The sequence below is a fragment of the Protomyctophum bolini genome, assembly GCF_963924005.1.
Source record: "Protomyctophum bolini genome assembly, chromosome: 12".
Lineage (NCBI taxonomy): Eukaryota > Metazoa > Chordata > Actinopteri > Myctophiformes > Myctophidae > Protomyctophum > Protomyctophum bolini.
The window spans coordinates 19,484,099-19,511,089 of NC_137873.1; the positions used below are offsets into that span (position 1 = coordinate 19,484,099).

The following is a 26,991-nucleotide window of genomic DNA, read 5'->3' on the forward strand; positions in this document are numbered from 1 at the left end:
GACACATTTAGATCCTTCCCTCTCTCACTTTCTCCTGCTTTTCTCTTTCCCTCTCTTTGTTTTTTTGTTTTTTGGGGGGATTTGGGGGCCTTCCAAGTTAAATTCTTTCTCTATTTTTCCTTCTCTGCTCATTCCTGATACAATATCTACCTTATCTATCTATACTTACTTACTTACTCCTAATTTATAATCAGGGTCAGATTATCCATCCCCCCCCTCTCTCTCTCTCTCTCTCTCTCTCTTCCCCGTCTCTCTCCTGTACTCTTGACAGCTGAAATCTACCAGGCTTTATCTAAAGACGGCTTCGCAATGTGGCGAAAATAAGCGCAGTAATTTCGTAATTGCCAGAATGGTGGTTCTCACGCCGGTCATGGGAACGTACGTTTGGTGTGAGACTTTTTCTCTGAGACGTATCGAGAGACGGCTCAGTAAGGATGTGGGGTTAGACATAGGGCAAACACGGACGTTCACTTGGACACACACACACACACACACACACACACACACACACACACACACACACACACACACACACACACACACACACACACACACACACCAAGTTTATAAAAATAACATGTAAAAGCACACGCAAGAACTTTCACTTGCCAATCGATGTAATCATTCACTCTTGACATAAATATGTATTCACAAATTTCACATAGCATATTCCAGTATATTCTATTCTCTCACACACACACACACACACACACACACACACACACACACACACACACACACTGACTGTACCGGGGGACCATATGTGTTTCAAGTGGGCCTGTGATATGTTCTGACTCCATGCCCAGTCTGAGCTCTTCCCACCTTATGCTAAGGGCTTTCTGTTGTCTCGTGGAGCCATGTTTGGCTAATACCATGCTCGGCTGTAGCGCTGAGCTCGCTACACTGCCAGATGGATCAACGAGGAAAAGCCTGGATATGGAGGCAGATGGGCAGACAACAGCATCCCCTTGCCCATCACCATGTGCCACACACCACAAAAAAAGGAAAAAGTCTTGTTAAGTACTGAGTTGGATTGCTCAAAGGATTGCTTTGTTTTCTTTCCCTGTCACACTCTTCTTATGTTCCTGTTGAGCTATGCTCAAAACCTGCTAGCTAATCCCTTCTGTGTGTGTGTTCAGATTTTATATCTCAGGTAGTTGGAACAGAATGAACAACTCTAATACTGCGTCCACACTGGCATCTACAAAGATACAGGCTAGCATTCCTTTTCAATGGAAGCCAGCGACATGAAGATACAAAGAAACTAGAAACTGGAAAAGCTACAACAGTTACAAAGCTACAAAGAAGTTGAGCTGGTTTCAGCTACAAAGATGCAATTGCATCTTTGTACAGTAGCTTACATGTTAATAAACCCATATTAACACTAAGGATTTTGTTGTATCCAGGCAATAACTCTTGTGACCCTAGAAAGAAGGTACACAGATGGAACTGCCTGTTTAATATAATAGTTTATTAAAATAAATCCTCATTAGCTGATGCCTAAACACCCGTTAGTCTTCCTGGTGTCCAAAGTGTCCTGGACGCCTGTGAACATTCGGCAAAAAAGCTAATCTACAAGCTCATTGTGATTCGATTCATTGTGTTCAATTGAATGGCAGAGGTCCATGTGAGAGGAGAGAGGATCTCCTCTCACATGTATTCCTTTCTGCCGTTCATATCAAGCATCCATACTAAACCCTTCACAGCACGCACGCATGCGCACATGTGCACACATGCACACACACACAAAACACTTTGCTACCCAGCTGTCATACACACTCCTTTTGTTAACGCAGCAAATTAGCCACTTTGTCCACCCTTCCACACACACTCGTACGGTACATACATGCACACTTTATGCATTTACAATGGGCATTCATTTCTGCTGTCTGTGCAACAGTGGAAAAAAGTGCTTATTCCAACGACGACGACACGCCAGACCCCTCCTTTCTCGGCTCTCATTTCTGGTCTTTCTATTCCCTTGGTACTGTAGGAGGTTTCTGTTATCTCTCCTCTCTTGCCTTGCTTTATTCATTGTATTAAAGTCACTGTATTGGTGTCTTTAAGCAGATGAACCCCAGCGTTCCTATTCTGGGGATGAATATTCTGTGAAAAGGGTGACATGTTAGGAGCTTGTACGTTGGCTATTGTTGCGGTTAAGAGTTGGTGTTGAAGGAATAAAAGAGCGGACCTACAGTAGTATACAGTAGATTGAGTAGAACCCTAGGTGGGACCCTTTAATTTAATTAACTTTATTATTTAGTTGACCTGGTCAACTAAATATATCGTTGCTGTCTGGAAGAACTGCATGTTTTCGTTTTCATAAATGCTAATGAACAACCTTTACGTCTGTATGTTGGTTCCAAAAAAGATATTGAACCGATGGAAAGTATGAAAAAATCAAACTCAAACTATCTGCTAAAACAGCTAATTCCACCCGTTCAGCCATCTATTTTTCTTTTAATAAATCAGTGCTATTGCCTTTATCAGTGCCTTTATGTCTGTTGGTTAAAAATAAATATTGAACCAATGAAAAGTATTAAAATAATATATTCTTCGGCTCCACTTGAGTTGGATGTTTTTTTCATGAAAAATTGACATTTTGGAGTTAGGTGGTTTCCTCAGACAGCAGACATATCAGGCTCTTAGTGGTTGAAGAAACGCTGTGGGTGGGATTTAATTAACCAGCTGTGTTTTCCTCTCTTGACTGTATTGTATTGAGTATGACGTCTTAAAAGAACAATTGGTTACTTTCAGCCTTTAAACTTGGGGGACTTTTTGGTGGACATGACAACTTCGGTTTGGCGTTAGAGCTAAACAAAAATGTCTGTTTTAGTCCAGTGCTAAACACAAATGTGTCAAGAAGGAGAAGTGTCAATTCCAATTCACAACGCAACCGTTTCAACAAGAAATGACGTACCGCCACTTCAGAAAGGCTGGTGGTGTTGGCAAGAGAGTGGAGAGAATTTGAGGATAAGTTTACTTTTCCTGCATTCAAAACTTCCCACCCAGGGGGGTTAGTGTAATGTTTCTGACTGTCCTATTTCTTTTTTTTAGACTGCAGAGTGAAATCGTTCCGCTCACAGAACACACAATGCTGCATCGATCACATTTCGTCAAAGGGATTTCTAGAAGACAGAGAGAGAGAGAAAGAAATGGGGGGTGGGGGGGGAGGACTGACTGTTGTCAACTCTGCAGTTTGGGGGCACTGTAGATTGTAGAAGAAGGCTCTGGTGGGATTGGCTCAAAGCTCCTTTGGTTGAAAATGACACCAAAAGTTCACAAAGTTCTCACTTGAAGCGTTGTATCGTTGTCGAACAATACGTTGTAATTAATTCAGTACATGTAACGGTCATGTAATGTCCAACATCTGGAAACCAACTCTTCACAGACAAACTGTGCTATCATGGATGTTTTATATTACCGTACCATCCTAGATGAAGGAGTACGTTTCCTGACTGAATCAATATTCACTCAACCACATAATGTTTTGGGGGTTTTCTTTTTCCATTTATGAGACCACTTATCTAATTGTCCTCTCTCCTGTTTCCCTCTCCCTCCCTCCCGCCCTGTCTCCCTCCATCTGTCCGTCCATGCCTGTGTTCCGTGGGACATGCTGTTCTCTTTCACCAGGTAAGTCATTTTCCATTCCTCTGGCCTCAAAAGTTCACCTGTCAATCATGCAGGACATTCCATCGGGGTTCAGTGATCCCCGCTTCATGTTCCTGCCACATTTTGCTCCACACGCGGCTTTACTGGTCCCTTTACTGGTCCCTCTGCCATTTTAACTCTTATCGTATAACGTTCTGGCAAAGTCCGAAAGTTAAAAGGCCTGCGCCCGCTGGAGTTGGACATCGTTTCTGTCTGGCAGAAACCTCTAATCTCCATATTTTACCTTTTCTTTTTATTATAAATGAATGCCATACTTAATCAGACGCACGCAAACGCCACGCAAAAGTCAGCATATAATATTATGCAGTAAATACGGGATACCCATGTACTGTACATGTATCTAAACTGTAGATACTAAAGCACACCAGGAATAATAATCTCCTACAAATAGGGTAGAGGGTCCTTGGGCTCAATAATGATAATGGATACTGGAGGCATAGTTAGAATAGAGAGAGTATACTGATAGATAAATATTTTGATGGACAGATAGTTTTAGTTAAATTCACTAGATTTTATGGTGTAGAAGAAAAGACAAACTAAGCTACGTAGATGGATAGGTCGGCCCATGGATGGCTAAATAGACTGATGGATCAGTCCAGTGACATGAACAGGGGATAGATAGATGGATGGATGGATGGGTAGACAGCTAGATGGACACTGCCTCTCACCTTCTCACCCATCACACAGTAGCGTACACAGTCAGACACTACGGTAAAGGTGAGCCGTTTGTTGCTAGTGATCCTGGTGCTCTAAGAGTTACAGTAGCTGTCAACAGGATGGACAGAGAGAGCCAGCACTGGGATCTGACATCTCTCTGTCTGTCTCCGTCTCTCTGTGTGTCTCTCTCTCTCTCTCTCTCTCTCTCTCTCTCTCTCTCTCTCTCTCTCTCTCTCTCTCTCTCTCTCTCTCTCTCTCTCTCTCTCTCTGCGTGTGTGTTATTGATTTGTGTCAGTGTGTCCCCAGTGAGGCTTTGATGTGACACTTTGATTCCAGCCTCTGCTTTACGGAGACTTTAATTAGATTTCTGACACTGGGGAATTCACTCCCGGTGTTCAGGATGTGTGTGTGGTGGTTGAGAGAGAAATGCACTGCTTTCGTCTGTCTGTGTCTCTCTCTCTCTCTCTCTCTCTCTCTCTCTCTCTCTCTCTCTCTCTCTCTCTCTGCAGGTGTTTGTTGGTGTTGTCGATATACCTGTAGGAGTTCCATAATGTAATAGGGCATTGATTTCCGTTCTTGCACAATAATGTGAACACGAGCGGATGTGGTGAACTGTAAATGCAAAAGTGTATGCAGTACTACACGCACATATACTAGTTTGTAGTAGTAGTTTTCAAATGTATTGTGCCCAAGGCAGACCAGTGTGCAAGTCAAAACACACACACACACACACACACACACACACACACACACACACACACACACACACACACACACAAGCACACGCACAGCAATGTGAGAGAACATGAGAAACCCAGATAAGCCCCTGTACCACTGATATGGGTTTAAGTCTAAAGCTACACTTCTTAAAAATCCACCTGATGTTCCCTCCCAGCTTAAAGCCTGATTCATGCTTAGTTGCGCGCCGGCGGTGCCGTGCTCCGTAAAATAGCAGATCTGCAAGCTCACATCGTGTCACTAATGTGATGCGTGTGAGCTTGCAACACCGACGTGCGACCAAGTATAAATGAGGTTTTGGACGGAATTTACTTTCAATAAAACCAGAAGCCGTGACCTGCATTTTTTGTTATTCCATCGCACCACGACGGTGCAGATCTATAACCTTTGTCACACAAAGTTGCGTCGTGCCTTGTTTGTGAGCTTGTAGATCCGCAATTTTTGGGGACACCGCCATACGACTAAGTATGAATCAGGCTTACTGAGATTACAAACTTCAGCTCTGCAGTTCTCAAGTCGGTGGATAATGACCGTAATATTTCAAATCTCCAAACTGACACATTTTTAGGGGAATTTGATTAATCACAAAATTGAAATTAAATGTAACGAATCCGGAAAACCGGGTTATGATCACATTCATGAATTATATATTTTTCAAGCCCTTGTCCTTGACAAATTAACACATGGACATGACCAATTCTTTCCTATAGTGCAGTCAGTTCTGTTGGCTAAATCAGGGCCAAGCCAATTGACCCAGTAGGAAAACGAAATCGGGGACAATTTGGAAAACCTTCTGCTCAACATCTCCCCTCCCTCGCTTAACTTTGATTAATTAATAAGGGTTTATAGTGAGTGTGTGTGCGCATGTTACACATCTACAGTGCATGCATCGTGCGTGCAACTTTCTCCCGGGAGCGTTGCTCAGATGGACCGTTAATCCCAGCAGACCCCTGTGGTATTTCAGCGCTGATATTTCCTAATCCAGAGCGAGGAGGAGAGGCCGTGTAATGAAAGAGTAGGAATGAGAGGTAATTGCTGTGAAAGCCCCCAGCTTCAGCCCTGTCTCCTCTCTTTCTGGACACCTCAGCACTACCATAATTTCTCATTACGCCCCCGTCACTCCAGAGACAACCCACTCACCCACCCACCCACCCACCCACCTCCACTACCTCCCGCCCCACCCTGTCAGAGAGTGGACGCTAATGTGGGTCAATCTACTGACACACACACACACACACACACACACACACACACACACAAACACACACTTGCATTATCTCACGCACCAAAAGAATACCTAGTTCCCTCTAGTCGCATGCATGCACTTAAACATGCATACACACGCAGCAGGCAGGAAATAGCCCAATAATCCTATTCGAACAGTGCAGTTTAATATAAAGTCATTTATTTGGCATTCTGAGAGAGGTCTTCTAAAGCACAGAGCAATAAATAAACATAAATGTTCACAGCAAGCTATAGCCTATAGAATTTAATTGGGTGTGTGCTGTGCTGTGTAGGGGGTGGTAGGGACACTATACATATAGGATGGGTGGGCGCTGGTCCAAAAAAATAAGTTTGAGGCGCTGTTGGAAAAAGTTTCCTCTTGGCTGTTGGCCACGTCATTGTGCAACACAATCACACTGGCTCAGCCAGAGAGCTGAGATCAGCCAGGTGCTGCCACACACACTCTCACACACCCACACACACTCTCACACACCCACACGCACACACACGCACTCGCGTGCGACTGTGCGTACAGAGAAAGACACTCGATTCAACGATTTATTTTCAGTAATTTCATTAAGAAATCCTATAAATTAGACAACAAAGCACGAAGCCATATGTTTTGAGCTTGTATACCTGTAGATCTGCTATTTTCACGAGATTGGGTCCCAGGCAAAAAATCTAATTTCTCTTTCAGGTCACACACACACACACACACACACACACACACACACACACACACACACACACACACACACACACACACACACACGAACAATCAGTCACACTTTACGTAGTGTCCCCAGCTAAGTGTTGATTGGCCTGGCGGGGGAAAAAAATAAAGTAGTTAATTGAAGCTAAGGGCTCTAAATATAGCTTGGGATGTGATCAGGGCTGATAAGGCGTGATGTATGGACCTCATTAGCCTGCTGACTAGCTGTTTTAGCCCTGCCCCCAATAGAACATGGCTCGGTGGCATTCATCTCGGTGGTGGTCGAGCAATGATTACACTACAGAATGCTAATGCTCCGTTTGTGCTGTAGGGGACATGTAAAGTCAAGTCCAGTTAGGTTAGGGTTTCTCCACCATGGGTGTGTGAACCCCTATAGGTATAGGGTGTTACTTGTCAGTACTGCAGGGAGTTGGCCAAATCGTTCAGGAACATTTTGTATTTATTTCACTTAATTTCATTTATATATTCCGTGCAAATGTGGTTGTAATGCCCTGTACTTGTAATACAAGTGTGAGTGAGACAGAGGGTTTAAACTTCTTGTGCAGCCTGGCTTTTAAATCTGCAATTAAAACATTTATTCCTATTGAGTAAAGCATTTAACATTTTAAATCATTGAGGGTACTTCGGTTTAACCTTTGAGAAAGAGGGGGTTGAGTGCTCAGAAAAGGTTGAGAACTGATTGAGGGATTTAAATATTATTAGTATATTAAATGTATGTGTTGCAAAAGGTTTTAACCCATTAAAACCGGGAAAGTATCTGTCTCATTTTAGATCTTAGCGTTTGCTATAAAAAAATAATAGCAGATAAACAAGCTCAAAGCTTGTATATCTCATGTCACTGCATGCCACGCTATGAAATTTCTTAAAATCTTGGAATATATATTATTAAAAAAAAAAAAAATCAAATCTTCTAATGCTTCTGGGGTCTCTGTGACAACATATTTTGAGATGGCTGGTCGGTGGCCAAATTCATATCATTTTGGGGGTCCTTGACATGTAAAAGTTTGAGCACCATTGATATACAGTAGCAATATAGGTGTTTCAGAAAATAGTTTTCTGAAACACCTATATTGCTACTGTATATTTTTGTAGAATCGCCCTTAGGTCTTAATCTATTGATATTCAGAAACCGTCCGGACTCACAGAATTAGTTTTTTTAATACACCACACTGACAGCAGTCTGACTAACAAACAGTCACGATTTCAGTTCTTTCCTCAGCGTTTTAACCTTGACACTTCAGAGCATAACACACCATGATATTCATGGATCGAACACTCAAATTCAGCGATTCCCAACCTGTGGGCTGGATATTGTAAGTATTGGCAAAATAGTAGGATCTACAGACTCTCTGTGCACTGCAGTAGATCAGATACACGTGTAAATTAATCGGGCGTAAGGTTACAGTAGGAATATGAATTGCTGACAAAGCAGTATTCATGCATTTTGCTCTCCAAATTGGAGATCCACGGGGAACCCTGAGAATTGTTAGCACCTGCGTTTTCCATTGACGGAATGTTGTCAGTAAGGTTATACGTGAACTTTCATTTGTAAAGAGAAATATCCTCAGGGTGTGTGTGTGTGTGTGTGTGTGTGTGTGTGTGGGGGGGGGGGGGGTGTATCAGCACCTTTACTTGAAACACTCTGTCACTCTGGTGCGATGCTGTCACCAACTATTCTCCTGAAGCTCCAGTATCCACCATCGTTCCATTTAATCTGTCAGAGTTAAGTTGGCTAGCAGATGTGTCTGCTTGGAGAACAGGCCTTTTCACTCGTCCCAATGAAAGGCTACTCAGACAGAAACGGCAAGAACACATTAATTCAGGCTTTCAAGTCAGTCCTGGCCTTTTCTGACAGATAGCTTCATTTATTCTGTATTTTAGTCCTGTATAGAATTCTATTTAATTCAATGGAGCTTTACTGGCACGAAACGTTTACAAATCAATTGTGTACCGTTTTGGACGGAATATAGCATTGTGTAAACAGCTATATCACATTGCAATTTGGAAAATAACTGGCTTACAAAACCATTCATTAGCTGTTAGAAATACATGTTGTATACATGTACAGTTAGTAGGCAAGGCTAGTTTAATGCTTTTTAAACTACATTAAATCAACCTAGTTTCATATACAGTAAGTGTTTGCATCTCTTTTGCATGCATTCACCATCTCCATCTCCATCTCTTCTCCCTTTATTCCAGTTTGGCCCTGAATCAGGCGACCCCTTGCCTTCCGCACATGGTTTCTGTTGTCTATTAGAGTGAAAGGGAATGGGATACCGAGTCATTGTGCTGAGTTTGATTGTTCCACGCCAGCTCTCGGATTGTTGTTGTCTTGACTCCCAACTAATCTGCTCCACTGGGGCCTGCGATGTGCATGTGTAGTTGATTTGTGTGTGGCTGCGCGAAGCTGTGTGTGTGTGTGGGGCTGCGCGAGGTGTGTGTGTGTGTGTGTGTGTGTGTGTGTGTGTGTGTGTGTGTGTGTGCGCACACAATATCCATGATAATAACCACGTCAGTTAATTTTTACTGTGTACAGATGTGTTGCTGATTGTGTGTGATTGCACAGGTGATGTCACCACTTGAAAACATGTGTTTGTTTGTGTGCACATCTGTTAGTGTGTATACTCTACTTACCTTATGTCTTGTCCATGTTTGTGGGTGAGTGGTGGGGCATACGTACGTAATGTGTGTGTCGGTGTGTTTGCTCCCGTTTTCAGGAACAAATAAATATTGTCTCTGTCGGTTGGAAACCCATATGTCCATGACTGTTACTTTTCAGGATTCAAATGAGCAAAAGTAACAAGCAGCGAGTAGCGTTTTCGAGCTTCTGGATCTGCTATCTTTGATAAAGTAAGGCGTTAATTAACTTGAAAAAAAAAAATGGAATTAGAGGTGTTCTGCTCAACGGCAATAATACAAACCATGCAAGTCCTTACATAGAATATGGAAACCTAAGGAGAAATGGTCTCTGGTGGTACTGTAAGTCATTCCGGTCAAGGCCTCTGCGTGGTGAAATAGCAGTATGTCTCAGTGGGAGTGTGGGGTTGCTCAGCTAATCGTAGCTCCATCCACCACAAGTCCAAACCACTGTCCTTTTGGGCCCTGAGAGCTCACATTAGCACATTACCATACGTGGTCACGCATGCATTTGTTTTGCGTGTGCCTTTTTGGCTGCATGTAGGATTGTGTCGGTGCAAATGAAATGTATGCTTTATAATAGTCGCTGTCGGGAGGAAACATTGTATGTCCAAAACGCTTACTTTTTACAAAATGGAGAAAAATAAATCTGTGTTCCAATGGATCAAATGTCATTATTATTTAGTCACAACCTTGTGTTAATACATACGCATAGGTGAAATATGTATACATTTTTAATTCAAAGGTAAGCAAGCAACAACCCCCCCCCCCCCCCCCCCCCTGTTCAGGACTTTTCAGGTCCTGAACAACAATACGTACATTGGAGAAGAAGTAAAGGAAGTTCAGCTCCCAGTAGAAAACCCTTTAAGTTTAAGACCTGAGACCAGATTCTACAAAATGTCTTCATGACAGTTTTCTGAAAAGCCTATGTTTCTATGCCAGTGGTGCTAAAAGTATTTCATGTCAACGACCCCCAGAGTTATAGGTATTTGGCCGCACACTCCCATCTGAAAATGTGCGTTCCAGGGACCCTCCCCAGAAGCAAATATTTGAGTTAAAAACGTTCGCTGTGAAAGAATAATAATATTATTCTTTCAATCATGAAAATGTGGCACAAATCTTTGAATATATTATATTCAAATATTTGTGCCACATTTTCATGATTTTTCAAAGAGAGCAGATCTACAAGCTCGTAGCGCAGCACTCTGTGCGTTCTATAAGCTTGTAGATCTGCTATTTTTCGACAGCTAAAGTTTAAATAATGGTTAAAGTAAAAAAAACAGTATGACAACGTTTGGACCCACTGGGTTATTCATCAGGCTCTTTCTACTGACAGCAGAGTTACAGTGTGGGAAATTACCTTTCCCTCGTCTCTAAATATTCATAAAACCCACAGACGGACAGACAACCAACTTGGCAAGTTGACGTCTCTATTTTGGGACCCTATTTTGGGAATGTCAACACAAATATCAGAATTATCTTAAGATGTGTCTCTGTTGTGAGCTTGTTGTGACAACTATTTTCACATGTTTTTATGTGGAATAGTAGGCTATAAAATAGGCCATTTTTATTTATTTTATTTGAAATTTCACTAGAGGATAATTATGCCCCTCGAGTTCCAGCAACTCTCAGGGCACAACGTACAACAAGAAAACAATCCAACAACACAGAACAAACAAATCAAGGACATACGCAAAGGCTCACACAAACCCCACTACATCAGTATCCTTGTATTCTTAGATGTTTAACTCACTTTAAATACAAGAAATAAGACAATCAATGCAAATAAACAAGTATGATCATTACATTATTAGAAATAAAAAGAAAAGAACAGAAAAAGATAATACAATAACACGTTGTACCACATTACAACGGTATACAGTTGGCAACTTGGCACCCATTATTTGTTAGAACTAGAAGCTGCTGTACTGTGCTGTACACTACATAACACACATATAAACTACACGGTCTGCATGATACACAGCCTTCTGTTCATTTGTCTCCGTTGAATCTGTGAGACAAATAGAAGTGAAACTAAGGGAATTGGCCCGCCTGCCACTCTCTCCCCCACCCGCATGTTATTGTAAAAGCTGTTGAAATGCTGGGAAAGTTATTAAAGTCGCAAATCCAGCAGGGCCTTGTGGAAAGGAAGGCAGAAAGTGGAACGTATATGAAAAAGGAGAAAGTGCTTCCATCTCCCTGTCTGCTGGCCTGATGAGCAGCTTTCACCACCCTGATATATCCATTACACCTCCGAGTCCAAATGCTGTAATTGTAGCTCTTGTCAAATCTTTCAAATCTTTAACCTTTCTCCTTCACTTAAGGGGAAAAAAAGTGCTCTTTTTATTAATCGTTTGTTCGCTTAAGTGAAAGTCTACTCAGGAGTCATGCATCTCCATTTCTCCAATGTTTTGGCTCAAAGCATCCGTTTCATATTGATTTCTTTAATAAAGAATTAATGTCCAATCAAATAAATCACCAAAGTAACTCTGGTCAGACGAGGTACCTGTAGATTCTAGGTCATCTTGTTTTACAACATGGGAGTGTAGGGTATTGTAACTTAAGTATGTGAAATACAAACAAACTTGCGAATGGATTGATGGACTTTAGTGAAACTTGGTGGGGAATGGCCAGTAGGCTGCCCTGAAGAGATGATTTACTTTTGCGTCTCTAAGGTCAAAATGCCACATTTCAGCATTACATAAATGTAAAAAATGAGCTGTTGGTGATGCGGGAACCTTTTTCCAAGTGTCCAAACGGATTGTTTTAAACCTAACCTGGGTAAATCCGATTAATGATCTGTTTTAATAGAAAATGAATAATAGGCCCACGTCCCTGATATTGCAGTTACGGTATTGCAACCAGAGCTACAGAAAATCTATTGATATGTCTGTATCCGATCAGTATTGTACTTGGCCTGGCTTTTCTAGTTATAGCCGAAACGTCCGTTTGTTGTTTTGCTGCTGGGGGAGAAATGAAAAATAAATAAGAATCCTATCGGATATAACGTGAGTGCTATGAACTCTACCGTTTGTTATTTTGGACTACCCTTTTGAGTGCTTGCTTCTCTTCCTTTTTTCTAGTTCTACGTAATGGCCACTATGACTGTAGCCTCGGAGACCGCAGTCGTTTGGTTTTCAAAGGAGGAAAAAAACGACTGGGCGAGACAAGCATGAGAACTGGCATGCGTTGTACTCTCGTATTTTCACTAACCAATAAGAGTGCAGAGGGGCGTCGCTCCAAATGTGGTGACATCAATGTTCTCCTCTGTGTGGAGTCGGGAGCAGAGGGGTGCATAGGTTGGTGAACCAGTAGGAAGTTGCCCAGGGGCGGCAGTGTGACAGAAGTGTGGAAGGCACGCTACTCCACGCTGCCACTCAAGTGTCTACTAGCCAATCACAGCGCATCTTTTCCGGGACTTTGTCAGACCTTTGTCAGACTTTGCCAGACGCACCGCTCATACTTCCGCTAAGCTTTGCAAGGAATCTCGGGAAGCTTTGCCCCCTCTGGAGAACACACGCCTCAGAGTCTACCTTTATCTGTCTATGGCCCCTCTATGCCCAGAAAGCATAGGTCTCTTTCAGGCTACTATGACCGTGGTGTCAAATGATTGATAGGCTACCCCCCACTGCCTCTCCCTCTCCTCTCCTCTCCTCCCCGCCTCTCCTCTCCTCTCCTCTCCTCTCCTCTCCTCTCCTCTCCTCTCCTCTCCTCTCCTCTCCTCTCCTCTCCTCTTCTCTCTTCCCCTCCATGTGTGGATTCAATCATTTGAATGACCATGAAGCACAGTATACGAAACAATGGCACTTGACCGTTATCCACGTAACATCAGATGTCTGTGTAAAGATTTAACGTGACGGTTTACACGGAAAGGAAGTGAATCAGCCCTCTAAAAAAATAGAGGACATTAGGGAAATGGAGAGAGATCTTTCACCTGGCCACTCATGTCTACAATGCAAAAGAAAACTGGGTATTTTGGAAGACCAGAGGGTTTACATGAGGATGATGCTGAGTGAGCAGCCCCCCAGCCCCCCCCCCCCCCCCCCCTGCCCCTTCAGAAATTAATTCCCCTTTGAGAGACCTTTTGGTTCCTTCTCTTCGGCCTGCCTGCCAGCGTATTGTTGCAGCATGACTCAAGAAAATGATTTATGAGCTGGAAGTGACTGTGGAAATACTCACTGAGTCAAATGTTCCATTGTGATTTTCATATGGGGGGGGGGTACGTATGGGGTTAGGGTTGCGTATTTTAACCTTAAAACATAGCCAGCTTGGTGTGCTTATTGGTGGATAAAAGATTATTGAAGCTCAACTACGAGTACGGCTCAAATATCATCGATGTCAGGCATTAACCGTGTATAGTTAGTTCAACTTTTTGTTTTATTTCTGCAGATGAATGCCTTCGTCATAAGATTGTCACACAGCCGATGCAGCGTGTTGTGAACTTTTTTCTATTACTATTTCTATTCTATTCTATTTTAATTATTTATAATAACAAAGGGCGCATTCGGAAATACCACACCGGAGTGCACTCGCTCGCTCCGGTGTGGTATTTCCACCCACCTGGCTCTCCCTGCAGATTGAAACAAACTAGTGATTGACACTTGTTTGCAAAAGCTGCACATGCACCGAGTCCAGTGCACATGTTGCACATCACAGCCAATAATACCTTGTCCACGCATTCACACACACACACACACACACACACACACACACACACACACACACACACACACACACACACACACACACACAAAGGTGATATGCGATCAACAGGGGTGGTCTTCGCCTGAGGAAACCACAGGATGTGTATATTTAGAAATCAATGTTGAAAGAGAAATTGTGTGTGTGTGTGTGTGTGCGCACATGCACGTTGGTGTGCACATGCATGCACGCACGTGTGCGCACGTGTGTGTGTGTGTGTGTGTACATGTGCGCACGCACGCACGCGTGTGTGTATTTGTATTACTATGCTTGCGAGGACCAAATGGTCCCTGCCAGTACAGTAAATGGACATTGTTAGGCATAAGATAAATGGTTGTTTTATGGTTAAAACACATTTTTACTGTGCCAGTACTACCAGTAGGCGTACAATTAGGAAAGGATTCAGGTTGGGGTTATGGTTAAGAGTCAGGTTTAGTGTTTGTGTTTTTCCCTGAGTTATACTTGTTGCACACCGGAAATTGAAGATCTACAAGCTCACTACTTGTCATGCTATGATACTTTGTGACCTTCCACTTATACGTGTGTGCAGACTGCACATGCAAGTGTGGGTGTGCCGCTGCTGTAGACTGTGTGTGTGTGTGTGTGTGTGTGTGTGTGTGTGTGTGTGTGTGTGTGTGTGTGTGTGTGTGTGTGTGTGTGTGTGTGTGTGTGTGTGTGTGTGTGTGTGTGTGTGTGTGTGTGTGTTCTCCCATGGTGGAAGGGGTGGGCTCAAGCATCTGCTTGTCAACACAGGCTAGCAATAATTAGCTGTGACTAGTGGCTGTAGAATCACACATAGACAAGCGTTGAGTCCAGCTTCACATCCAACCACAGCTATACATACATCCATACTGTAGACAGAGAGAGAGAGTCCTTGGGGAGCTATCTGTTACATATAGCTCTCCTAAATTACCAAACAAAAGCTGCTGATGAAATCAATCGGCACAAGTTGTTGGTTTCAATGATGGCAAATGGATTTTCTGAGTGCGTGTGCGTGCTTGCTTGCCAGCGTGTGTGAAAAAGTAGTTTGAATGGTAGATCATGGCCCTTTCATGTTGAGTATCAGTTCATTTCACATACATTGTTGATCAGATAGAGCAAAACATAAACAAAGTTTCTGCCAAAGTTTCTGGATTTCGCCACAGACCCCCATCTGAAAATATTTTGAACCAGGCAGGGATATCTGTATAATATTTGTGGTGTTAATAATTTCTCAATTTTCTTTGGAATATAGCAGATGTACAAGCTCACAACACGTCGCGATGTGACGCACTGCCCTGTTGTGTGCTGTGAGCTTGTAGATCTGCTATTTTCAAATAGCTTAATATTTAAATACAAAGTTTGTAGTGCTCATGTGGCCTAGTCGCTTCTTTTCAGGTTGCTTAGACCTGGTTGCGTGTTTCTCTCGCAAGATCTGGCCATAATGAATCCCACCACAGTGCTGTATCTCTTCTCTTTACATTTAGTTTGTCTTTAACATTTTGACGAGGAAGACCATAGTATGTGACAGATATTATTAATGACCCTTTGTGCTTTATAAAAACAGCACACATCCTGTCATTGACTTGTTTTGAGTTGAGGCCTCAGAGAGCAACAGTGCTAACATTACATTGTTGATGTGAAACAGCCAGGAATCCGGCCAAAAAAAAAAAGAAAAAATCCATCTGTGCTCGATTGAGAGAATTACTGTACCTCTTAGCTGTACTTTTACCCAAGCCTTTCACTGTAACTGATTCTGTAAGCGAAAGATTTTCATAACTGTCTGCAGTTCGTTAGCTACATGGTTGTAAAAAGCTTTACTCTGCTTTGAATCTCCCCAACATCACTAAAAGACACGGTACCGCGTGAGTCACTTTAAGTGTATAAAACAACTTAATAATGTGAAGGCTGTGTTCCCAGCAGTATCCCTCAGGCTTTAAGCCATGTGCTTTGTTCTTTTCTTCCATCTTTTGTTCCCGTCCCTTTCTTGTTTTCCTCTTTCCTCCCTAACATTTCACTGAGCTGTATTTATGTATAATAGAGTGTAATAATTGTTCTCCTGATATTATCGCGGTGGATAAATAATTCACAGCGTGTAAACAAATTGGCTTTCAATAACAAGTGGAGTTGATTACAAACCATTTGGGAGCTTTGGGATTTCTTTTCTCCTTTTTCTTTTTTATTTCTCCCCCAAATTCAGTCTGTCCCACATTCCTCATGTGTGCTTGGGTCACTGCCAATCCCACCCCGTGTGGTGATTTGTATTTTGTATTTTTTTTTTTTACATTTGAACGACATTTGAATCTTGTCTGGGAGTCCCTGGCACTGCCTTTGCAATTACTTTAGCAGATTAAAACCACTTCAACCCCGCTATCCGTATCCTGGGGAAAAGAAGATATTTAATGTCAGAGCGAAAACAGGTGATACACTAGCATAGCGCCCTGGGGGACTCCGTTCAGCAATGCATGGGGTTAATATTGAAGCATCAGATACTCTTGTCACACAGATGATCATATATTATCCTTTATGGTTTGTAATAATATCTTATAGTCTTGTAGTTATTTACTGTGACAATTAACTCTGTGGGCTTGTGAGATAGGTGTGTGTGTGTGTGTGTGTGTGTGTGTGTGTGTGTGTGTGTGTGTGTGTGTGTGTGTGTGCGTGCGCAGATTGCTCGGTAATGCCAGCCATATGGTGCTGTAAGAGCATGTGTGTGTGTGCGTGCGGTGGTCATGAGGGAGCAGGTTTTGTGCTGACTCAGCGCTTCTGTCGAGGCCGTGAAGCTAGTTCCATCACTTGGATTTAATGAGGGAAGTAGCGGAGCACCACTTGACACCTGCACACACACGCACTCACACACACACACACACACACACACTCACACTCACACTCACACTCACACTCACACGCACACACACACACACACACACACACACTCACACTCACACTCACACTCACACTCACACTCACACTCACACACACAATACTATGCAGGCACACTTACGTTTTATTCTCCCTCTCTCTCTCCCACTCGTGTCTGCTTATCTCTCCTCTGCTCTCTCTGCTGTCTTTCAGTCTCTGTCTCTCTTAGGGTCTTTCTCACACACACACACACACACACGCATGGCCACAGCCACATGCACACACAACAAATTGCAAATGCCCTCTTGCCCTTTGACTTTTACTGCTAATGACCACCAGGGTAAACCAGGTGTAATTGAAGTAAATGTCAACTGTACAGTAGATTCTCAGTAATTCTCCAAGTCTCTCTCCGTCTGTCTGTCTGTCTGTCTCTTTGTTGCATAACCTGTGCTGGAAAATAGAAAGTATAACGCCAACCTAGGGCTGGGCAATTAACCAACAATCGATCAAAACTGATATTTAGCACCAATAACTTGCAATAACATTTATCACCATAATTGCTCATGTGGGTTAGTTGAATAATCATGCACTATTTACTATATTTTAAATAGGACTTAAGTCATAATACACTTTTCAGTCCCAAGAGTCAAAAGTACAGTAACAAATCTCCCAAAAAGTGCTTATTCTGTTCAGTACTGTAACTAATGTCTTTCTTGTCTTCCCTTCTCTCTGCTCTCTCTCTCTCCACCAGCTGATAGCGGTGTACGAGGAACAGGAGCCCCACCATGGCGGCGACGGTTCCAGCGCCAACTCCACGGGCACCCAGAGCCCCGACCTGTTCCTGCCTGCCTCCGAGATCAGCGTGGTGTCCGCGGGACCCACAGGGTCCAGCATGTCCGCCTTCCAGCCCTACCAGGCCGCCAGCGAGATAGAGGTCACGCCCTCCGCACTGCGCACCAGTGAGTTGGCAGCTTGGAGCGCATGTCGTGTCGCCTTAGCTTTTAACCACCATCATTTTAAACCTTACATATTGAAAGATGGCAGATATACAAGCTGGGACAACATATTTTCAGATGGGGGTCAGTGGCCAATTACGTATAATTTTGGGTTCCTGGCCTGAAACGGTTGAGAACCACTGTACTAGACTGTACTGTACTGTACTGTACTGTACTGTACTGTACTAGAGCCCTAACAACATGTCCTGTGCAGAAAACAGAGGTGGAACATGATTATAATAAGGGACAGATATAGTCAACAGGCTGTCGGTTGATGGACGGGTGGCGGGATGACAGCTGGGCTGTATGACGGATGCTAGGAGGAGAGGATTGATCGGATGCAATGCTGGAAGGACGGCCATTGATGGATGCAAAACAGAAGGCCAGATTGATGCCGACGGATGGATGAATGAGTGATGGATTGTCAAACCGAATGAACATTGTTCATTTACTCTAGCTTACGATTTAATTAGAACCGACTCGAACTCGAGAGCAAGAGAGAGAAACCAAATGAAAACACTGTGCTGCCCGTGTCCTTCTAAATGTTTAACAGCTCTCACTTGCCAGCACTTCTTTGGAGTCAATGTGTTAACAAGTGCAGCGATCTATATGAAGAGCATCACAAATTAGCCCTGTCACGGCCAGCCAGCAGCTGACTGCTGTCCATAAATTGGGGTAATTGGACAGCGGTGACTCCTATTTTTCAGCCAAAAGATTGTTTGAACACGGGCCAAAGCATCTAATTGGTCCTGTTGGCTGCATCCTAAATCACAAATGGAAACGCTACTTTTGCCCACCTCTGCAGTTATTTTTTGCCAGCCAAGTCTCTCTCTCTCTCTCTCTCTCTCTGTGTCTCTCTCTCACACACACGCCCCTTTCTATTTTTCTCTGTTGCGTTCGTTACCTCACCGTCACTGTAATTACAGTGAGTTTGACTGTCTTTGGTGATTTGTCAAGGCTCAAGAGGGCATATGCACACTAACGCAGACGCACGCACACACGCACGAGCACACCAATTTGTGCATAGTACTGACTCTTATTTCACACATCTGAGACCAATGTTAATCACCTGCAGGCAACACACACACACACGAACACACGAACACACACACACACACACACACACACACACACACACACACACACACACACACACACACACACACACAAGGTCACTAATTGGATTTTCATTTGACTATGGTAATGGACACGTGCGGGCACACACACCGTCACCTCTCAATGTATGCGTCGCCGCTATATATTCTAACTGTAGTTAATTAACGACATTGAATCTCATCAGCACTGTTTTAATGATTTTTCAGGGGAAATGTCTGACATATATGGAAATGTGAGGGAGATTAATTTATGTCTTTTCCCAGCATAAGCGACTAATGAGAACATTTCTTTTAAGGTTCTTTGGTACAGCAGTTTCCACACGCAACACCAATGAGACAACCAAGAGCGAGTGCCCAATCAAAGCCATGTTTGTTATTGGCTTTTGGTAGTCAATTTAACCACATGATTGTGACACCGTTTTAACACATTTAGCTGGGGACGACCTAGAACCCCCTCAATGACCCCTCTTTGAGAACCAATGCTCTGCTGTACTTTCCCCCTTTCTGCTTTGTGTGTGTCCTCGGTTCTACACTAGCTACGGGGCCACATTATCCTCAACACGCAGTCATTATTCCTTTTAGTACCCCAAACCTCAATCTGTTTTTTATATCAACCAGAGCAGGATGTCATAACAGCCCTGTTGCAGAATTGCCCTCTGGGACTTGTAGTTCTTGGATGCCAGCACATGGCGTTCCAAGGCCCCCTCAAGATCCCATGAGTCAGGTCATTTCTCTACGCCCCCGTTTTGCTCCCAGCTACAATCCCACGCTCTGAATGACCTGCTGCTCCTCGCTCTACAACACCAGTTAAATGACCGCTAATACACACGCACACACACACACACACACACACAAACACACACCAGTTAAATGACCGCTAGTGCACACACACACACGCCAAACACATGCGCGTGTGCTATATTCTCTTTTAGTCCTCACCAGTGGTGGACAAATTACTAAACTCCAGTACTTTAGTTAAAAGTATAGATTCTCCTGGTCAATTATTACTCAACTACCGTACCATAAAGTGAAAGTTGTTCAGTTAAACTTGGTATACAAGTTATACTTTGCAAATAAAGTATTTCGTTTTGAATATCAATCACAAGTAACCAGAAATGTAAATACTCAAGTAAAGTACAGATACTCAAACAATTTACTTAAGTACAGTAGTCAAGTAGATGTACTTTGTTACTGTCCAACCCTGGTCCTCGACTCCTCGCACACAAGCAATACAATATTGTTTAACACACACACACACACACACACACACACGGTCTTCTAGACAAGCAAACCGTTGCTATCAGCAGAACATCTCTGAGAACATTCTGGAAGGAGATGTAGAAGTAGAAGACACTCGTGTCTCGCCACATCGACCAAGAAGTGCTTCCCAGAACCCTCTCCTCCTCCTCCTCCTCCTCCTCCTACTTGGACATTGTGGGAACACGATGACTCTTGGCTGTCCTCGTGTTGAGAAGACCATCCAAGCTTGTCAAACAAGTCTTCATTTTCAATTATCTGGTTTGTCTTCCTCCTCCACTGTGTGGTCCCCCGGACGTCACAACCAATCCAATAAGCCTCTGGTATTTGTTTCGAGAGGATTAGATGTTTTATTTATTTTCATACATTTTTTAAGCATATTTTGGGTGAAAACCTTCTATGTCCAAAAGTGTAACTTTTAAGGAAATGGATCTACAAGCTATCGGCTATATTCCACTATTTTGGTTTGAAGTAGGGCATTCATTTATGAAAGGGGAAGGGAAAATTTGAAAAAAGTTGAAATGTAGAGATACAAGGTTTTTGCCCAACAGTGATGCTCTATAAACATATACATAAATCTAGAAGCACAGGCAGTAATGTTTGTGTACACTGTCATTGTTGGGGTCGTGTTGTTATGAGGACAGTGTCGTTCTTTCTCTGACTCACTACATCTTTTAAACAAAGTTAAGAGCCCTAATGTAAGCATTCTCTTAAACAAGCATTTCCCAATAGGCACTTCCTGATGTGACTGCAACACACACACACACACACACACACACACACACACACACACACACACACACACACCTTTCGTCTAGCACCACCCTCATGACAAAATGTAACATTTACACAAAAGATATCTCAGGCTTTGTACACAGTATTGTTATAAAAATAGATACAAAATAGCTGGCTATGTATGAACGGAGCCTCAGAACCCAATAGGCAGGATGAAACCTACTGATTTGGGTGATCCCATGGCTTTTCCTGAACATTCCATTTGGATATAAGCTGCACAGCCTCTACTAGGGCCTGTGCTCCAGAGGTGGTTGTTTCAGGGTTGGGGTCGATGCTTTTGACTGGAAGATACAGTAGCTGATTTTAATCTCAGTCCTGTACATGGTGTAGGAAGAGAATGAGTAACAATCACCCACACTACTCCAAAATAAGTGCCCGTCAGAAAGGCACTTAACCCCCAACCAACAGTAAATAATGTGTGGCCCAGTGGCGAGTGGCCAACAGTAGTAGATGATGTGAAAGCACGTACAGAACTGAAAGGGAACTGCATTGAACCAACACACTTGGTCAAAATGAACCTTATGCTGTGCAGTAGGTCACAATCTAGCAGTGTATACTATATACAATACCCACTAAAAACCTTTTAATCCTTTAAAATGAAGGCTAGATATTGTGAGCAAAATCCATCCTCTGATGTTATAATGCTTGGACACACCAAGCTTTGGGTGACTGTGATGTTCTCTCTTCCCCCAGACATGCCGCTCCACGTGCGCCGCAGCAGTGACCCAGCCCTGCTGACTGTGAACGGGCCCTCGTTCAGTGCAGGAGGGGGCGCTGGAGAGCCCCAGGCCCCCGCGGAGGAGGCCCCGTCCAGGAGGAACCCCACGCGATGGTCCACCACGGCCGGCTTCCTCAAGAACAGCCGACAGTCCTCTGGAAGCAACAGCCTGGAGAGGAAGGTAGGACACGGTGTCATAGTTGTGTGGGTTCTTAACTAAATGAATTGCATGGATAAATGTGATACTTATGTGGATGTGGGCCCCGAAACATTTTAATAATATCAGAAATGACAAAAACATTATGTAAACACAAAGTCATGGTAAAAGAATCAACCCGCACACTCACGTTTTGTCTTCATCAGGTCAAACTGTTTGACCCGATGAAGAGCCTTGGCTCAAAACGTTACATTGGAGCAGATGAGTGTGTGGGTTTATTATTTTTCTGATGTCACTTTCCAACCCAGCACCTAATTCCAAGTGATGTGCGTATTCTATAAAACTTTATAAAACTTAATAATAATAATAAAAAATACTTTTCATCGTGATGCCAATAAATCTGAACTTTACGTATAGTATGTGTTTCACACAATGGATTGACTGATCATTAAAATAAACATGTTCTGAAAACGAACGTGATCAGATGGGTGGGGTTTCCAGATATTCAAGTGGGCCCTTTGTCCAGAAAAGGTTGAGGATCTCTGCTCTACACAAAACCTCCAAAACAACCAAATGATGTTCTTTACGAGCCAAACTAAAGCGTTACGTTGTGGTCGTCTGCAGGTTGTCGTAGACACGTACCGCAGCCTTCCCAGAGACGCCGGGACCTGGGCCAATCAGAGGGACTTTCAGAGAGAGACGGCTCGCTCCTCGCTCAGCGCCAACCACCCCATGGTCGACCGCTGGCTGGAAAGACAAGAGCAGGTAGGACGAGTTGTACGCACGTACACACACGCATGCACGCATATACAGTATATACAGTACATACTATAGCAGACAGACGGACACAAACATGTAAACACGCCATTGTTGACTTCTGGCCGGAGAGATAATACGGTACAGACGCACTACAGAAGCTTTAGGGCGGCCATAGCTGAATGTGTAGAGGGGGGGGGGATCTAATTTTTCATTTTATTTAATTTGTTTGCGAAATCGGATGGGCACTTTGCTATTTTGAAAGAATGAAAGGGCACATAATGTGTTAAGTGTCCATGACAAAGATACTTAACCCCCATCTGCCCCCACCCCCTGGGCATTCAGTGTGACCACCTGAGCAGCCATCAACTGGGTGAAGCTGAAACCGATTACCCTGTAGAATTACTACGGTCTTCATGATTATGAGCTAAGTTCTGGTCTTGAAGGTGATCTCCCCTTCTCAGTTCAGCTCTTCCCTGGGTCTTATTAAGTCTTCCTGACCAGTCCAGCATGTGACCCACTTCTATCACTCTGCTAGCCTGATAGGGAGACAGCTGTGGAGCCTTGGGCACTTTCAACCCTCAAAAATAGCAAAAAAGTTCAAACTCACAACGCATCACAGGACCAGGAGATCCTGTCACATAACACCCTATCTGGCCTCTTTGCATCGGCTCCCAGTCAACTATAGAATACAGACAGAGCCCTATATCTGTCTTACCTGCTCCAACCTTATATGCCCAGAGTAGAGTATCATCTATCATCTAGTATATCGATTGTTGTACTTTTATAGTTGTGAAGCACTTTGTGACTCTGATTGTCTGTGAAAGGTGCTCTACAAATAAACCTTCCGTACGTACTTCACATCACAATGTGACGTGACGTGTTGTGAGCTTGTAGACCAACCTTTTTTTGTTGTGCAACACCGTCGTACCACCACGTATAAAATAGGACTTAAATGGTTAACAGCTTGTGGGGGATATATTTCATCTTGAACTCACAAGACCTGTAGACATTATATGGGATGTGTATACAGTATTACTACGAGTCACTGATAGGTCAAATATACCACGATGATATTTCACTTCATGTCACGGTCAACAGTTAATCCATTAGTTCCATAAATAACATGTTAGATCTCACGGTGAAAGGCACCACATACTGTATATGTACCTGACTGTCAGGAAGGTGAAGGCCCATCTGGATGCAATTCTGAACCAGCTCGCTATATTAATCCCCGAGGTGGACATCATTTTTCTTGTCTTTGTGTAGGATGGGAAGTGAAGTGCTGAAAATATGATGTGGGTTTTTTAATGAAATCAAAATGGAACCCGCCCTAGCACCTTTCGTACTGCATCGTTATTTTACAAGTGGTGACAGTCGGACATGGCGTGTCAATGTGTGTGTGTTTTTTTTGGGGCACTCACACAGGTCCATGTCGGTCCATATATCCTCTCGCTCTGAGTGTATGAACAGGTTAGAGTGAGTGTAGAGGTCACGCATGAGGACTGCAGTCAGTATTAATGACCTGCCATGGAGCACCCTGTGGAGCAGCCTACAGCCAGACAGCCCATCACTGACGTGTGTGTGTGTGTGTGTGTGTGTGTGTGTGTGTGTGTGTGTGTGTGTGTGTGTGTGTGTGTGTGCTGAAAGGTGAATGAGTGACTTGATGGAAGGTTATACTGTCTGAATTGTTTGAAGGTCGTGATGGTGGTTTGTTCTTTCTTTTCTACCTCTGACAGTGAGATCTCTCACGCACACAAACACACACACAAGCATGTGTGCGTGCGTGCCTGCGCGCGCACATACTCAAGCACACTCATACAGTACCAGCTGTGTTTCTGTGTTTTGTAGCTGTGGTCTCTGTTGTGTGTTGCTATCTGACAGAGTAGTTCTGTTCTGTCTCTCCAAGTCTCTCTGAGACAGTCATGTTTAGTGTCTCTGTCCAACGGGGATGTTGCAAAACGCAAGTATGCACGCATGCACACGTGCGCGCAAAACACTTAAATTGCCCAAGAGCAGGACACCATGTGATCACAGAGAACTTGAAGGAATAGATAAGGGGAACAATTGCAACAGCAGACTTCATTCTATCCAGTGAGCAGTACAACATTCCATAGGAGAGGAGAGGAGACGGGAGTTTATAGAGAGAATACAGAGCAGAAACCAATAGAAGACAGACACGTGAAATAACCGTGCAATAGAATAAAACGTAAGCAAATTGGAATTAATGTTCAGGGGATCGAATAGCATGAAATAACAGAGGAATGACTTTAAAGTGAAGACTTGGCATTTGACTACCGTAGACAAGGTTATGAAGGTGCTAGTCTACGGTAGTCAAAAAATAGCATTTTGTTGGCTACTAGAATAGATGCCAGAATGTAATCACAATTATAACAGAGTATAGCGCAGAAGAAAGATTAGAGTTAGATGATCTCAGAGTATAGTAACATACATATATCATGATTCATGGATACAACATTCTTCATCAATACAACTCTCCATTAGTGCAACACTGTTCTTGAATACAAACACTATTTATCGTCGTTTCTCTTTACTCTCTCCTTTATCTCTTTTTCATGTGTACTGCTATGCTTTTGAAAGGCCTGCAGGATTTCCCTCAGGATAAATACATGATGTCCATTTATATCTACATGATCTGTTATCTGACCGTACAACACTTTGTCCTTTCTTTGGTGAAGTTCATGTCTCACTGAAAGTGGAGAGCAGAACAGGAGACGCTGTAGAACTGAACATGAACTTGAATGGAGCTTTCCTTCCCTTTCTGAACATCTCCCTCCAGCACAGCCGTCGGTGCCGTGGCAGTAGACTAGAGTGACAACTGAACCGTGATAGTAGATTCTCTGTCTGTTTCTGTGTTTCCCAATGTCTTTCATATATCTCTTCATATATCTCTCTTTATCTCTCTTATCTCACTTCCTCTGGTCTTTGGCAACAGGTAGTGTATTCACAGCGATGGTGAGCTGTCAGTAGGGTGTGTTACCGTGTTAATGAGGTGTTGATGCAAAATGGAGGCCAGCACAGCATCACTGTCCACAGGGCTGGAGTGGGAGAGTGTGGGTGGAAGGGTGCATTTACTAGCAGTATGTGTGCATCCATTCCTGTATGTGTCTTACTGTGCACCAGTAAGATTATGCATAACTGCATGCACGTGTCTTTGTGCAGTGTGTGTGTCCAGTGTGCACGTGTGTGTGTGTGTGTGTGTGTGTGTGTGTGTGTGTGTGTGTGTGTGTGTGTGTGTGTGTGCACACGTGTGTGCATGTGCATGTGCATGTGTGCGCGCGCGTCAGTACAGTGCATGTCAGAACTCCAGACAAGCGTAGAGTGGGTTGCAAATCAACCAATTAAGTAGCAGAGCAGTGAACTGCAGAACTGAACTAACAACCCAACCTTGTCACGTACGTACTGTACACACACACACACACACACACACACACACACACACACACACACACACACACACACACACACACTCCCTGCCTGCCTGCATCGATTTCCACCTCTGAGAGCAGACTGTGTTTGTTTATTTTTAGGTATGTGACTTCTGTGCCTCATGTAGACTTGTGTCCAATTTGTGTTCCCTTGTACTACTTCACTTCGTTGCAAGTGTGAAAACCATGCAAGGCACCGACCTGCTCCTCATCGTGGAGCAGTTTAGGGGTTCTTGCTCAAGGACACTTGGGCACCAACTCAGGGGGGAGCTGGGGATCAAACCGGGAACCTTTCGCTCTACCGTCTGAGCCACTTTGACCCCTCCTCTGTCTCGATGTCTGAAGCATTTCAACTGCTCGATCAGCATGAAGCACCGTGGATAGAGTGCTGCATCTATGTACCGTATGTATAGGGCTACTTCAGCTGAAAGAGAGACAATCTGCAAAAGCAGAAAGCCTGCATCACTCCAAATGAGATGAATGGTATTGTAGGTGCAAGGTTCGCTTGAGTCTGTTAAACTGTAAAGTCCTCTGTCAGTGTAACTC

The 26,991-nt window shown here is 43.5% G+C and overlaps 1 protein-coding gene across 3 annotated transcripts in view; it reads left to right on the forward strand.

Annotated features, from left to right (window-relative positions):
- The window catches only part of LOC308325898 (partitioning defective 3 homolog), a 261,533-nt gene that overhangs the window by 72,084 nt on the left and 162,458 nt on the right, over positions 1 to 26,991 (forward strand). For all 3 annotated transcript variants that reach the window (XM_080778653.1, XM_080778655.1, XM_080778654.1), the window contains exons 3-5: positions 17,955 to 18,162; positions 22,059 to 22,264; positions 22,865 to 23,005. In XM_080778653.1, the coding sequence (XP_080634779.1) occupies positions 17,955 to 18,162; positions 22,059 to 22,264; positions 22,865 to 23,005 (555 nt within the window). The remainder of the gene's footprint in view (positions 1 to 17,954; positions 18,163 to 22,058; positions 22,265 to 22,864; positions 23,006 to 26,991) is intronic.